The sequence below is a fragment of the Muntiacus reevesi genome, chromosome 12 (assembly GCF_963930625.1).
Source record: "Muntiacus reevesi chromosome 12, mMunRee1.1, whole genome shotgun sequence".
Classification (NCBI taxonomy): domain Eukaryota; kingdom Metazoa; phylum Chordata; class Mammalia; order Artiodactyla; family Cervidae; genus Muntiacus; species Muntiacus reevesi.
In genome coordinates this window covers 71,510,394-71,527,267 of record NC_089260.1, presented here as the reverse complement: position 1 = coordinate 71,527,267, position 16,874 = coordinate 71,510,394, and the positions used below count along the sequence as shown (strand labels likewise).

Below are 16,874 nucleotides of genomic sequence, written 5' to 3'. Positions count from 1 at the left end.
AGGAAATTCATTGTAACAGAGGACTAATCTAGTGCCTCAGGACTAACCCACCCGAGGGCTAGGACACATCCATCATGCTAGCTCAGATAACCTTCCTCATTAGGGAGGCAGGATCTGCTTTCCAGGCCTCAGAGACACTGTCATTTCAGAGTCCTCTGCTTCATGAACAAAGCACTTTTCTGGGGTTGTTTTTGCTTAAAGTAAGAAGGAAAAACAAAATCCCTTCATACTCAGAAGTTTAAAATCTGAAATTATTTTCTAAAGTTTTGCATTTCTAAAATAGGTCAACTTTTCAAGCAGTTTAGGAAAGAGACAGACTTGTGAAGCACCTGATAGACATTTCAAGTAAATTGCACACTGCACTTATTCTTGCTTCTGGTAAAATGGAGATAAAAAAATTACAGAACCTTCATCTTTTTATCTAAAATAAAAAGGTGTCCCTAGGCTTTTCAATTCACATTTAAAATGCATTTTCATAAATAACCTTTTCACAATCTGTACTGTTTTAATTAAATTTCTCGGTATGGAAAACAAGATAATTGAAGCAGTTTAGAGATTAGTTAACTGTCAAAAAATTATACCAGCAGTCACTGCAATGGGAAAATCTGCGTCAGTAGAACTCTCATCGTACTCAAACTCCCAGACTAGTCACATAATTAAAACTTCAGGTGAGCTCTCAGAAGAATGAGGAATGTGCTTTCACTGAGTCTTTAAACAAAAGCTATATTAAAGAATGACATGTACATTTTAAAGATATATTTGGTTTTTCCCTAAGGGCTTTCACTGATGTTCCTAATTGACTATACTTCAGAAGGGTTTATTCTTCGGGCAGATGGAGAAACAGTGTTCCCCGTGGTGCCATTTTACAGACAAGGACACTGTCTGTGTAGTGTTTTCTGGAGACAAGTTTCTTCTACAGCTTTAATGAGCCTGATCTAGAGGACAGGCAGAAAAGGTGGCCTACATGTACAACACAAAGTTTAGGTTTCTCCCATTCAGACTGTCTCTATGACTCTTCAAACCTGGGTTAGGTTAACCAACATAAGAAGCCCCACGAGGAAATACTAGTTGCAGAAGAACTAGTAACACCAGTAAATTACTCAGTCATGGACTGCTTGCTCTAGTAAGTTTCATATAACAACCCATATGTCTGAAGTGATGAAATAATTTTCCCCTTCATTTGATAATTCCTCTGTTTGCAAATACAGAGTTTTAAATTAGATGAAACTGGCTTGTCCAGGAAGCACTGGGTCTTGGCTAAGAGCGAGGCTCTCAAGCCAGACTGCCCGGCTTTACATTCCAGCTCTGCCCTGACCAGTGGCATGCCACTAGAAAGTGTTAACTCATGGTGGTGTTTTCTGGATATGACAGATCCATGCAAAGAGCTGAGAAATGTGCTTGTGAGGAAGTAAGTGTGGGTTTTATTACTAACTAGAAGTGTGATTTAGGAAAAATTAGCTATCTTCTCTCAACTGCCTGGAGATCACTTCATGGGGATAAAGTGAGGACTAAATAAGATGATATAGAGTAAAGTGCCCAGCACACTAACATGTTCTGTAAATACCCAACAAATGGCAGCTTCCTTTTTTTCCATCAACTTCTAGAAGTTGAAGAGTACTCTGTTTTTCTGTCTTTACTGAATCAGAAAAATACTAGAAGACAGTAGAGTACTATTCTATACTTCTCTGATGGTTTCCAAGTGAAACCATCTGCATCAGGTGCTGTCCTTCTAAACGTATAATAAATTAAAGCAGTGACTTCTGACCTTTAGACTGAAGTTGATGCACTCAGAGAAGCACCTAGAAAGCTCGGGAGCCTCTGCAGTAGTGAGACAGGCCATCGGCTTGGAAGGCCCACGGCTAGGGAGGTGCTGACATGCAGTTGTGATCGGCCATCGCCTTGGAAGGCCCACAGCTGGGGAGGTGCTGACACGCAGTTGTGATCGGCCATCGCCTTGGAAGGCCCACGGCTGGGAGGTGCTGACACAGTTGTGACTGGGCTGCCAGTTCTGGCGCTTCTACTCTTTCCTCATCTATTTCCTCCTTCTTTCTAGGTCATGACATTATACAAGTTAGAACACTACAGATAAAAGCTTCAGACTCCGGGTTAGGGAGCCTGGGATGCGATCTCAGCTCACCCCCTTTCCAGCGCACAGGCCGTGGGACGGGTGCCTGTCCTGGCACAGAGTAGGCCAGGATGCCCTTCCTCCCTACTGCCTGGGTAGTCCTGTGGGGATGGGGCAGCAGCGTGCCCCGCCGCACATCCGATCGTTCACACGCAGGGCCTAAGCAGAGGGCCTGCAGGGAAGAGCGCCGGGTGCTCTGCTCAGGCATACCTGGTTCTGCTACTCCCTACACCCCTGTAGCCTTGAGGAGCCTGCGTCTCCTCCTCTCACACACGCAAGTCCCTCTGTGTGCCAGCCACCCCACACCGTGCTCAAGGTGGCACTCCCACACCAGATGGGGTGGTTTGCAGATAATTCCATATTCTGTTCAGTAAACATCATACAGCTGGGTAATCAGAGCATATCAAGTACCTGAAAGAGCTTTCATAGTCTGATGAACTCGTACACCTTCATCGAGAACGCTCCACCGTACGTATGTTTAAAGGTGATTAACCCATCAGCTCAGGCTCAAAAGCTTAGAATGATCACACAACATTACGATAGCAAGGGATGTTAGTAAATGGTAAACACCTCCTATGAATAGATGGCTAACACAATCATAATGAAATGAGGGGGAAAATTATATGATTAAAATTTCTAAGACAGTTTTAGTTTATACATCTTGAGAGGAGAGTTTGCACTTGAAAAAAGATTTCATTTTTAAAATTATTCTTCAAAATTTGTTTCAGAATTTGAAAGATTCATAGTCATTCACCTTTAGTTTGTTGCTCTCATTAGAATGCTTGCTTTGTTTATTCTGTGACCCTCTTTTCAGTATCAAGATTTCCATTTGATGAAAATACAGTTTCTTATTAAAAGAACATGTTTAGGGTGACAGTGGAAAGCAAGTCAGTTTCAGAAAACAATCAATTACAGAATTTTAAAGTTGGAAAGATGTTAGAACAGTATCTGGTCCATCCTGCTGATTTATAGGTAAAATACCTGCATTTTGCAGATGAAGAAACTAAAAGGGTTAGTTTACACAAAAATAGTGATGCAGACAATAACGAGGATTAGAAACTGAGTATTTTACATCTCAGAATAATAGTCTTTTAATTAAACTGCATTGTCTTTCATATTTATTAGTTCATATTAAATGTTTGCTACAATTGACTTCATGACATGAAGTATGTTTAACAGTATGCATGACACATGGAATGACAGAGGTAGTTGGCATTAGTAAAAGTCAACCTCATATGTTTATTTAGTAGCTCCAAAATGTCAGGCCTCATGATAGGCTCTGGGCAAACTAATGCTTTAAAAAATGATGTAGTCCCTGCCCTGAAGAAATCCAGTCTACGGGGGACAAAGACAAGTAAGTTGACTCTGAGGCAGGTTTCAGGGCACCCAGGATGCTGCTGTCTATGCCTGATGAGGACCAGGAAGGCTTCACGACTGAAGAATAAACAGTAACAAGAACTGGTAGGGACAGAACAAGAAAAGGCATTCGAAGAGACCCAAGAGCACGTACAAAGCCACACAGTTCAAGTCCTGTTATGTTTAAGGAACTGCAGTGGAGGGATCGATGGAAATAAAATGATAATGTGGGAAGGAAAGGGAGTTAAGAGGCTGAAGATGCTGTCGAGAAAGTTTTCAGACACCACTCAGAAGAATCTCAACTTTATCCTCCTAAACTCCTAAACTAGTTCTCACGCTCCAGGGATGGCCGAGCAGTAGTATCAATCAGGCTTTAGATGCCAGAAAGTACAGACTAGAAGTAATATGAAAAACACATTACTTAAGGGAAGGACCCAGGGGGAGGGCAGGACCACAAGCTAAGGTGAGACTAAGGAGGCGATGACAATCATCTGTCTGTCCATCTATCCAGCCACATCTGTCCATCCATCTCAACAACCAGCGTTTACTGAGGGACTACTATATGTGAGGTGGTAGGAGTAAGAGTAACACAGATTTAAGGTCTGTGAGAAGTCAGATGTGAGAAAACACACGGACAGCTAACTGCTAGGTGTGGAAGGTGCGGGCTCTGTGAGAGGACGTCGTCACAGCACGAGCTGTGATGCAGGAGGACGGCGTCTTCCCTGAAGCGGCTATGATGGAGGTAAGCTGTTACTTAGGGGGAAGTGAGCTATGTCTACTGTGAGAATGCAGGGAGTGAAGACAGAAGCACGCGATCCTGGGCGCTGGGTTCCCTCACCAGGGCTCTGGGGGCTGCACCTCAGCCTCCACCGAGCTGTAGGCGCCGTGGAGAGGAAAACAGGAAGGGACCCTACAGAGGGTCAGAGGGGTGGCTACTAACCCACAAATGTCAGGGGACAGGATGGACATGCACAGGACTTCAGAGACGATAAATAAAGTGACCACACTGAGTGTCCGGGCAACAGTCGGCCCTCAGTAGCCACGAGGGGCTGGTACCAGGACCCACTTCGATCCAAAACCCACAGGTGCTCAAGCTCCTATATAAGATGGTACAATATCTGCGTAACACCTACCTACCCCATGCTTGTACCTTAAATCTTCTCTGGATTATTTATAATACCTAATGCAATGTAAATACTATTTAAATAATTGCATACATGTGGCAAATTCAAGTTTTACTTCAATTTTAGAAATTTCTGGAATTAAAAAAAAAAACAATTTCCATTAGTAGTTGGTTGAACCTGCAGATGCCAAGCCTGCAGATATGGAGGGCCCTCTGTACTCTGTGCTTTCTTTGTGTGTGGAACCTAAAGCAATTTATCAAAATGGATCTCCCTTTAGAGATTCATATGTAAATTGGACTCTGCCAGGAAGCATCAAACAGGTCCTTTTGTGTAATGACACCTACATTTTGAATTGTTAAAGTGTTCTCATTGAATAGATTCTGGGTTATACTAATTATTTGTCAGTTATTTAATTATTTGGACATAAGTAATGAATCAATGTCATTTTGGGAAAAAACTGCTTCTTGTCCTCAAAAAAGAGATGAGAAGTTACTGTAATTATGCCTGATTTTACTAAGTTAAAAGTGGAGCAGAAAGCCCCAATTTATACTCAAATGACTGAAAACACATCCATTATCCATTTTCTTCCTTTTTGGAAAAAAGCTAACTACGTTGAATTGCACTGCATTCTTTGAGTTATTCTTAGAAGACCAGTGTTCACGGAGATGGTTAACCTCTGCTATTCACATGGCCACTGTGAGTTCTATATGCTTTAGTGATAATACTGTTCTCACCATCAGATTTATTTGCTAACAGAGGTTCTTCTCAATGACACATGCTCAGGGAATATTTGTGACGGTGACTCTGATGAAGAACAGCTGGCTCAGATGACATTATAAATGATCAAACATTTTCACCAACTCACCTTGAGAAAAATCAATCGAATTTCAATAGACACATTTCGGCAAGAAAACACTTTTACATTATCAGGTTTTCTTGCTTGGGCTAAGAGGAAACACTTTTATAATATGTATACTATTATGCCCACTTTTATAATGGGTAACTATTTAATAAAAACAATTTTAACATATATCATAAATTGAGTTTTTCTTGGGCCTAAAACTGCACTGGAATACCTTCATTTTAGTACACATAATCTGAAGAACACTGAGTATTCTAAGGACTGAAATATATAGTTTCTCAAAAAAAGCACCAGTTGTGGCAGGATTAAAAGAACAGGTTTCATCTCTTTTTTGTTTAAATAGGCAACTGATAGGACTTCCTTGCATCTTTTATTCTGGAAATAATGGCCTCAGATACTAAATGTTAAATGAAAATTAAAATAAATAAATCAAATGGGTCAGATATAACCAGCAAGTTCTATACAAAAAGAACATTTGTTACCACAAATGTATTTCAAGGAAATCATTAAAAATTATATTTTTGAGTTCTAAAGGAATGACAAGCCTTTTTTAGAGATACAGAAACTCCTAAAGTGAAAATGCTGGTTCAATTTTTTGCCAATACATATAATAATGCCTTATTTTTTTTTTAAGTCCTAACCCCATCCCATTCGTCTTACTGGTCTTCAGTTTCCGTTTCCCTACTGAAGGCAGCTGATAACCAGAGAATGAGTAAACTGAAGGGGCCACAGAGGTGACCTGATCTCCCTCACTGCACCTCCACGGGGAGCAGTGTGCGGGGCCTGTGGCACTTTCCTGAAAGATGAGGGGACCTGACTCTGCCAGCCCGTAGAGTCCGGTCTCAATCCAGCACCGGCTGCTCAAGACAGAACACAGGCCCTGAGTCGTGGATCCCCGCCTGCGCCCTCTCTCCACCCTGTGACGTGGGAAAAGACACAGCTCTCCACACCTTAACAACAGGACCACAATACCTCTGAGTGCCTGTGAGAACAAGATGGCACAACATGCAAGATGGTACCTCATGGAGAGCAGTTTCTTATTAAATGTTACATCCTTCTAGAAAGTTCACTCTTAGGCTCAGATCAGATTTATAATACGTGATTCTGTGATTTTCAAGAGTTATACAGAATCAGCCTTCCACCTCTGTAATCTGCAACTGCCCTCCTAACCCTAGAAGACGAGAATGATGAAGGGACGATCTTTTTTCAAATGCCAGCTATCATACTCTTCCCATGGGATGATTACAGCAATTGGCTTGGAAAAGATCAATGGCAACCTTCATTGGGAAAACTTACCAGGTCTCTGTGCAGGGCTGTCTAGTCCAGCAAACATACACTGAGAGCTTACAATGTGCCAGTGAGACTACAAACTGACTAAGACACATGATGCTTTTCCTGGAAAGTCTACTATCTTCTGAGAAACAGACATATACTAAGTGAAAACTGCACAACACTGGTAACAAGTTGGATATAAACTGCTAAGAGATGAAAATCAACAAGGAGTTTTGGGGTGGGTCCCCCACAGGTGGCAATTAAAAAAACTCAGTCTTGAGAATGTTGATTCTTTCTGCAAATATTTATTAAGGACTAACTATGTGCTGGCCATCATACTAGGTGCTGAGAATATAAATGATATTCTGATGCTGAAGCTGAAACTCCAATACTTTGGCCACCTAATGTGAAGAACTGACTCACTGGAAAAGACCCTGATGCTGGGAAAGATTGAAGGTGGGAGGAGAAGGGGATGACAGAGGATGAGATGGCTGGATGGCATCACCGACTCGATGGACATGAGTTTGAGCAGACTCTGGCAGACACTGAAGGACAGGGAAGCCTGGTGTGTTACAGTCCATGGGGGAGCAAAGAGTGACTCAGTCACAAGTGAGGGACTGAACTGAACTGAGAATACAAAGGTGTGAACAGGGTGTGTGTGTTGGGGGGGGGGTGATCCCTAGTCTCATGGGATTTAGAGTCTAATTTATGGTTATTCCATCAATGGAGTAATTATTTTAGTATACTCTAAGGAGACCACTTTCAAGTTTCCCACTTGTCACAAGAATGAATACCCACTTGGGAGGTTACAGAATCCAGCTTTTCTAAGTTGGATATTCTATAGTATACCCACCTGATCGAAAATCCTAGAAATAAGCAAACAAACAAAAAAGAACACTTTTCCCCTTCCCATGCTGCAAAGCTAAGCAGCCAGTGTAAGTAACCTTTAGAATCTCAAAAGGTTAAGACCAATGGCCAATTATATCCAGGACCACCAGCATGGCCATCTGCTCTCTAAAGGCCACTCTGTGGTCAGGCAGCATAAGGAAGGCCCTGGGTGGGAAATGCAGTCTCAGGAATTACACTGAATGTCTGGGGAAAGCCAGGCGTGAGTGTGGGCTCACCCAGTGAAGGCTCCGTCCTCCTTCAGAGCCTCCACCCTCATCTGCTCCTGAAAGGACATGCGGGTTCCTCTGGGGAGGCCACTATCCCCTCCCTGTTGCAGTGGATAGGAACAGGGGTTATTAACAGAGTATTTTGCAAGTCAATTGCTTTAGTGCTTTTCCCGTCATTTATCAACAAATAGCAGAATTAAGCTTAGAAAACCAAGTGCCTTGAATTTCTTTCCCTTTTGCTCCCCTAAACTTAAATCTTTCAAGAAATTTCTACTTGTATTCATCTAATTTCACTCAAGACTCACTAGAGTACACACTGAGACACACACACATGCATCTGGTTCACACTGTAGGAATTCGATCCATCTCGTTGAGTAGAAAGATGAATTAATGTATGGAAAGAAGGCACTAGGTCTTTCTGAAACAGGCAGACTGTGAAGCCAACAAAGCTAAGTCCCCATGTTATGGCACAGCCGGGTCAGGATCCACACAACGGCCTGGTGATGATGAAGACGCCATCCAACACGCCTAGAGCAGCCAAGCCTACGAGGACTCCAGGGAAGCTGAGGTGGCAAAGAGCAGACACCAGGCTACCTCAAAGGAACTTTACAACATTTGCTTCCTTTCACAACAGTCTCTGCCACCCTCACAAGACTCAGCCCTTGTGGATGAGTGTGAGGCCCAACTGCCAGTTTGGTAAGAAGACTAGCAAACAGGACCACATCCAACTGTAAGAACACAGAGATGAGACAGAGGCCCGTCCTTCCCCAACTGAACGGCCAAGTGGTGAAAATGTCCATAATGAATTTATGTTTTAAATATACTTCACTGAGCTCCCAGTGCGCCGTCTCTGCTGAGTATTTGGGGCACAGCTCTCGGCCCTAACCCTCAGCACCCAGTCCAGCATGAGGCGTGAGGACACCCAGCAGGTAGGCGCCAGTAACAGCTGACCCGAATCTGCAAGGACAGACAGGAAACGCTCCGAGGACGGAGAGGCGCTCTCAAGGCAGAGACCGCTGCGTGAGCAGAGCTCTGGAAGCCTAAGAGGACTCAGTACACTTAAGAAGCTACCAGAAGTTCAGGATGACCAGGACAAGGGCTCAGGTCTTTCCAGTGGCTGCGGATGACACGGAAGACGTTGTCTGTGGCCCAGGGATTATGTCAGACTTCCAGAAACTGTGCAAAGAGGAGCTGAGCTCCAAGCAGGAGACCTCAATTAAGGGAAATGTGGAAACCTAGTGCTTTGGGAACTGGAGGACTGGCACTGCTTCCCTTTCTTTGACAACAGTTGATATAATCTTCCTTTAATATTAATACTTACAATGACTAATATGACACATCTATCCAGTACTTATTTTCCTCCTTTATGTTAAAATAGAAAATCATAGAAAGAATCCCAGGGGTTCTGTATTCTTGTTAAAGAAACCAACGCTCCCACCCCCTGCTGCCTATTTTCCATGGATGTATTTTCTTTCTCTTATGTTAAGTAAGTCTGTGGACCATATCAAAGAATTACTGAATGATAAATGGAAAAACTGATTTGCATTAATTAAAAAAAATAGAAACTTTTATTTTCTTCACTGACAAAGAATTTCCACTAAGAATCCATATTCAGCAGCAAAGTCTAAGAGGAAACACTTAAGGGTAAAAATGACTTGTTATATGCAGGCAATTATTTTTTAAAGGACTGAATCACTCAGAGGCAACTGTAGTGGATGAACGCTGTGTCACAAGCCTGTGTGACAGCCTGCCAGCATGTCTCCTCGGTCCTAGGCTTGAGCCTCCCCACCACCCAAATTCACCTTCATAGTTATTTGACAAAGTTATTTCTTTCACATTTTCTGTGTCTCAGATACCAAGTATTTATTTAGCACTCAGTAAATGCTAAAGAGCTCAGTTTGAGCAGGGTGAGGGATACTGGTCACCACGCCTGACACTGTCTGCATCACAGGCCATCAAAGCACCTTCACTTACATAGTCTCCATAGGCCTCCTGCGTCGGGGGCGGCGGGGGAGGTCTGTACCCAGTTGGGGGCACTCCTCGTGCTCTGGGAGTGAGTAGTCCTCTTCCGCGACTCACTGGCCCTCGGGTGGAGAGGACGCCCCTGGAAGCTGGCGTCCCCCGTGGTACCCCGACTCCCACCGGCCGGGCTGAGACTCCTCCCCTGCCCCTACAAGCAAGAAAGTCACATTAAGAATTTGCATGGTGTTCTCCAGTATTCCAGTGTTAACATGCACTAACACCTCATGAAAATCAATGTTCCATAAATCTGTAAAAAGAAATAAGGACACTATATGCAAAGAAAAAACTAAAGCAAGTCAGGAACAGATTATCTACCTAAAGAAAGGAACTTCAATCATTCAAGCACCTAGTGCAGTGATAATAAACATGGTAACGTCAAAGAAGCCCCAGCATTGGTTCTTGTTTGGGACCCAGAACAGGAAGCTGACATCTGGGGAGGCTGCATCCCCTGGGGCCATCACGCCCCACCAGAGTCTCAGCCAGTCCTCACTCCAACACTGCGACCCGAGCTTTACTGGCCCAACTGTGGACAAGAAAACAAGAGCCCCACAGGGATCTTACGGCTGGCTGAGAACACACAGACGGCAAACCCAGGACCAAAATACACAACCGATTCCAGGAGAGAGGGAACAGAATGGACTTTCTCAAATAACATATCTACTACACAGGATGGAAAGCACAGTTCTCAAGTGAAAGAAACATATATTTTCTGAAGTAGAATGCAACATATTCATGTATTTCTAACATAAAATATGAGACTTCAAGTCAAGAGAAGAAGGAAGGAGGCAGCCAAAACCTGAGCAAGCGTGCAAGTCCTATAAAGAAATGAGGACAGACATTTAGCTCTACTGGAAAATACAGGCCCAGCCAGGCCTACCTCCTGTGGACAACGTCCTGCAAACAAGGAGAACAGAGCAGCTGATGTGGCTGCCTGTACACTGGTTCTCTCCTTCTTCTTTAGTTTGACTAGAATAGTGAATACACAGCTGAAAATGCAAATTTCACAAAAAACAGAAAATTAACGAAACCAAAAGCCAACTCTTTGAAAGGATCAATAAAATTAATAAACCTCTAGACAGGCTAAACAAGGAAAAACAATATCAGAAATGAAAGGGGGGGGGTCACACTACTGATCTCAAGGACATTAAAGATAAAAACAGGAAGATTATGAACAACTCTAGGCCCACATATTTGTTAATTTAGATGAACTGGACTAATTCCTCGAAATACACAAATGACCAAATCTCACAAGAAGAGAATTAAATAATCTTATGTTTATTAAAGAAATTTAATTGATAGTAATCTTTCAAAAAAGAAAGCATCAGATCCAGAGGATTCACTGGCAAAACCTATCAAATACTGAGAAGAAATTATATCAGTCTTCCACATTCTCTACCAGGAAGTAAAATCAGAGGGAACCTCTTCCAACACTTTCCCCGCAGCTGGTCCTTGGAAATGCCTCCTGAAAATTACTTCTGCATTACAGGCTGGGCCTGGCCTGAGCCACCAAGGATTACAAAAGTGACTAGCCCCAACTTGGCCTTGAGCCCTCATGGGGATCTATCACAGGAGGTGTCTCCCAAGATTTTTTTTCTAAGTCCAACACGACTGGCCAAGGTATTGGGAGACAGAGAGGCTGAGAAGGGTGACAGGGCTGGGCTAGGTGGTCTCTGACCTCCTGAGGAAGAGATATGTGGTCCAAGGAGAAACAAAAGACATTAAAAATATTATAAAATGGAAATAAAAATTTATAAATCAGTATCTCCCATGAACAAAGATGCAAAAATCCTCAAAAATAGAAGCAAATTGAATTTAATAATATATTAAACACATCACAACCAAGTAAGACTTATTCCAAGTATGCAAGCCTACTTCAACTGGGAGCTCAGCTGGTAAAGAATCTGCCTGCAACACAGGAGACCTGGGTTCGATCCCTGGGTTGTGAAGACCCCCTGGGGAAGGGAATGGCTACCCACTTCAGTATTCTGGCCTAGAGAGTTCCATGGACTATATAGTCCATGGGGTCGCAAAAAGCTGGACACAACTGCGCAACTTTCACTTGAAGATTGCTTCAACATTAATGAGAATTGGTGTGATCCATCCATCACACCAAGAAGGCTTAAGAAGAAAAATCTTAAGATCAAATCTTAAGATCAAGCAGCATTCAATGAAACACAAAGTCATTCATGATTAAAAAGAATCTCAGCAAATGGATATATATTCACTCAGGTTAAAAAAGAACATCTACAAAAAACCTACAACTAGTAACACATCAAATGGTGAGAGATTGAATGCTTCCCCTTAAGATTAGGAAGAAGGCATGGATGTCCAGCCTCACCATTTCTATTGTATTAGAAGTCCTACCTAACTCAATGAGGCACAAAAAGGAAATAAAACTTTCAAGATTGTGGAGGAAGAAATAAAACTTTGTTTGCAGGTGACATCATTTCTCTGTAAAAGTTTCCAAAGAACCACCCAGATCAAGATAAAAAAAAGCAACTAGACAAGCAAACAGTAAACCAGAACTAATAAGCACATGAAACACAGTCTTGGAATACAAAGTTCGTAAGTCAACTGCTTTCCTATAAACTGCAATGAATAACCGAAATTTTGGTAAGTGGCTAACAGTGATAAGCCATGCAAATAGTATGTTTCCATGATATGGCATAATAAAAATATCTATTTACCCTATGGTTTTTGTTCCCCAAACAAATAAGCCTGGGCTAATCTGAAAAATATTAGACAAATCCCAAACAAGGAACATTTTACAAAGAACCTGATTGGTACTCCTCAAAACTGTCAAAATCATGCAAAAAAAATTTGACTTTCACCTTTAGGGAACCTGTGTTATCCATCCATTTGTTAAGTATTGTAAATTAGATATATATATATATATATATATTTAAATACTAGGCCATAAAAATTGGTGCAGTAAAATTGGTGGTCAAGAATGAGGACGCTGGATTCAGATCTGAATGCGATTCCTGACTGTGGTTATTTAACCTGCCCTCCAGTTAACATTCAAACGCATCAAGGGTCTGAACTTCCCAGGACAGTTTCCTCAACTGTGAGAGCTCTTTTCCTGGTGTTATGGGGAAGGAAAAATGGCACAGGGCACCCACAGTATTCAGCATATTTCCTGCTCAAAACCACTTAAACAAATTTCAATCTCTCTGAACTGTATTGACAGAAATAATATCTTTAGTTTTACTCATCTTTTTATCTCCATTATGTATCTAAAAAATCTTCGGTGTAATTAGAGAATAGTTTCTACTCCTGGTACATCTGACGCATCTGTGCTATGTCACTCACTCTGTGTATAATCAAACTAATTAAGGCTCCTGCTTCTTTATCTCATATCTCACCCCTGTCATCCAAGGCACTATTCAATCACAAAATATTCAATACTTTGACTGTATAAATTCATGTCTTTTAAGTTGAAAACATAAATTTGTATTTAAGAGCCTCACAATTCTCTCCCATCAGCACTGACACTGTTAGGTGATGTGCCCACTGGGTATAGGAATCACACTAAAGAACTTGTGATAGTTTCAGACGAGTCATTTGATGCGTGTAGCTCGGGACACTTATCTACAAAAAACACTTTGAAGATTCGTCTCTAAGAGTCTGAAACCCCACAGGAAGGGTGTGAAGCAGCACGGCCTTAGTGCTGTACGAGGCGCTTGGCGAGGGAAGTCATGACAGAGGCACGGCCAGCACGCACATCCCGTTGCACCGCCGTGCATGCTCACCCAGTGCTGCAGATCAAGCTCAGGGCAGAGCTAACGGCAGGATTGATGACACGGGGTGACAACAGAAAATGCGTCTGTGAGATGAGATTTATAATGGTAATCAATGGGAACTCATTTATTTTTTACTTGAAAAGTTGCTTCAAATTGATAGGACTGGGTGCTGCATTGCTCAGAACAGGGATAATGGAAAAGCAGAAACCTAACCTATCTGAGTACACGGTTTCATAAGCTGGTCAATGTGTGTGATTGTAATGGTTCTGTGTGTTTGCATTTTTCAGCACAGTGATGTTGATTTCTGGTTTTACAAGTCAGATATGAAAATAATTGAAATAAGCTTTTTTCCATGGGAACCGTGCTTTGAATGAATACAAAAAGTTATTGATCCATTAGGAACTAATTATTTAGTTTATATGTTAGTAAGAGGTTTTAGGATACGATGAAAAAGCCCATACTTTGGGTTCCAACACACACAGCCTCAATACTCAAATCTAGTCCTGAGATCACTGGGTTGCTGAGCCTGGGCTTTCCATCCACAGAACCAGTAAACAAGATCCAGCTCTCGTGGAATAGTTGTGAGCGTTACAACTATATCAAGTGCCCAAGCAAAAACAGGCACTCAGTAAGTGGTGATCACCTGTGGACTCTGTCCTCAACACTGTCCTTCTGGTTGCTGACCGAAGAGTGAGGAGAGAGAGACAGCAGAAGGTACAACTTGCATTAGGTCTCATCTTACACGTCCGGCAGCAGCACGTTTATGTACCTTCTATACATGTAGCAGCAGTAATGCAGTGTGGGAGAATAAGGGTATAAATGTATATCATAGTGTTTGGCTTTTGTCTATATATTTTATGAGAAGCAAAAGTACAGAACAAAACAATGAATTTGATGAATTAGCTCAAGCCAGCTCCAGCATTATTAGCTGGGTAAGGCCTGGGCCTCAGGAAGAGAAGGGCCTACAACTGATCATAGCAGGGGCCTGTGGATCTAGTCAAGGTCTAGCTGGTGTCACAGTGAGAAAAGCCCTCACTGAGCTCCATCCGGGGATCAGCCTTGATGCAGTAATGACCTGAGGGGTGCTTTACTTTCCCACAGAATCCCTGACACGTGTGACAGCATTTCTTCATCTCTGATGGTGTGTGCTTCTAAGAGTCAAGCGTAATCATCGAGATTTTTTTTTCTTGCCAGAGGTTGAGAAGGGAATGAGAGGCCAGACAGAAGGTAAAAGTAAATGTGGCCTAAGGTCTCAATCCCTCAGACTAAACATAAGAAACCACCAGGGCGAGGGAGACTGAAGCTGTGAAGAGAGGACTGGGACAGCTTTCACCCGGAGCACCTCTGCAGATCCTGACACATGGGGCTGGGCCCGCTTCTCCTCTCACACTGTACTGCGCACCCACAGCGCATGGGCCTGATCTCAGGGCAGCGTCAACATCAGGAGGTCTAGGCTGGGACTGAGACTGCATGTCCAGCAAGCTCTCAAGTGCTGGTGTGTGTGGCTTGGATCCAGAGGTGACAGACCTGTTATGAAACCTGTTGGATATCTCTCTTCTTTCCCCTGTGATTCATCTGATAGGGACAGAGTGAAGGGACAAAACAAGGGATTAAACAGTTAATCCCACTAGGTGATTGTAAGTATCCATAAAAAAAAATATGAGAGACTCCTGTCAGTTAACGATTTCCCAAGAAAGCAGGTTTGCTTAACCACAAAACCAAGCAGGCTTGCTGAGCAACAAAACCATGCAAAAAAAACATGAGACATGTCCCCAAATTATGAAACAATGGTGGCATGAGCCCCACATCCTGCCTGTGAGCTCAGTAAATTAGTGATCCTTAGGACATGCTCTCTGCACACATAAACAATAATCTGCGGACCCAGCTTGACTATATAGGGACAAGAAAACTCTCCTGCTCAACTGATGATGGAGGAGAAACTGTAAGAAGTATCTGTGGTACAGGACTTCAGTTTTTAGTGAGGGGTCATTCTGAGTAATCAGAAAAGGTATTATGCCATAGTCTAAGCTTCAATGGGACAGTTAAAAACATTAAGTAGGATCTGGATTACTGTGTGCTCACTGTTCTGTTCCCATTTCACTGATGAAGAAACTAGGCTTAGTGAGGGAGTCCACTGAGACCACCCACTAGGAGGGGCCCGGGTGACTCTGACTCTCCTGTAGCCACAGCCCAATTCCAGGCATGTGGCGCCATTCTCCCTGCTTTCAAGCCCTGGCCCCTCTGTGTGGGATGACTTCCCTCTCCTGGGTGTGTCGGTGTGCACGCTCCCCATCTTCATTTCTATTTCACTTCACTCTTCCTCATACCCCTCGTCCTCTTTTCAGCCAGTCTGCCATCACTACTCGCTGCTCTGACTTTCCTCTTATGCTCCCTGAACGGCCGGACAATGACTCGGTCACCATCTGTGTAACTTCACTTCTTGTCACAGAAAGAGCTCAGGAAACATGTGACATTAAATGACCTAACACCAGAAACTGACTTCATGTTCAAAGAGGAAAAAAACTGATTAAACTTTTGAAGAGCCAGGGTGCTCTGGTGCTGTGACCAGGAGAACCGTGCTCCGTTCCAGGCTGGCATTTACAAGACAGGTTCTAGCTGGAAGTTTTCTCATTGTTTGCCATGTTGTTTGCCTTCCCCAAACCTACTAAGGTGATTTTAAAAGAAACCACAGGTTTTTCTCCTGTCTCTCCTGAATCAACTCTAGTGTGGCTGCAATAACTCAGAGACCAGGAGGGAGGAAGAGCAGGGGATGCTGAGGACGCGGGGATAGTTCTGCGCTTACGGCAAGACAGCAGAGAAGCTCATTTCCAGGGAAAGTCCTCCAGCCTCTGCCTGCAGCGAGGAGCTCGTGTGTGCTGATCACCGCCTGGGCTTCAAGGGCATGGACAGTAGACACACAGAGTTGGCAGGAAGGAGGCAGGGGCGAGACAGTTCTGACAGGTCAGGTGGTACAAGGTCCTCAGCAGGCAAATCCAGGAGGGAATCAAACAATTTATATACCATCCCAAATTAACGACTTTTTTCCCAATTGGAAACTTATAATTTCGTATAAAAAGAAGTAGATCATCATTTTTTCCTATTTCCAGCCTTTCCTTAATAATAAAAAAGGACTTTTTAATATAGATTGGTAGATTAATGTAAATCATATCATATGTTGGTGAAATATTTATGGCCCATATATTAACTACTCAGTTTTCCTGATAACATTTCTCATAACTTCCCCTACTGTGGAGA

At 42.9% G+C, this 16,874-nt stretch overlaps 1 protein-coding gene across 3 annotated transcripts in view; it reads right to left on the bottom strand.

Annotated features, from left to right (window-relative positions):
• Positions 1-16,874, bottom strand: part of KHDRBS3 (KH RNA binding domain containing, signal transduction associated 3) — a 147,827-nt gene that overhangs the window by 33,933 nt on the left and 97,020 nt on the right. For all 3 annotated transcript variants that reach the window (XM_065903371.1, XM_065903372.1, XM_065903373.1), the window contains one exon: positions 9,829-10,024. In XM_065903371.1, coding sequence (XP_065759443.1) covers positions 9,829-10,024 — 196 coding nt within the window. The remainder of the gene's footprint in view (positions 1-9,828; positions 10,025-16,874) is intronic.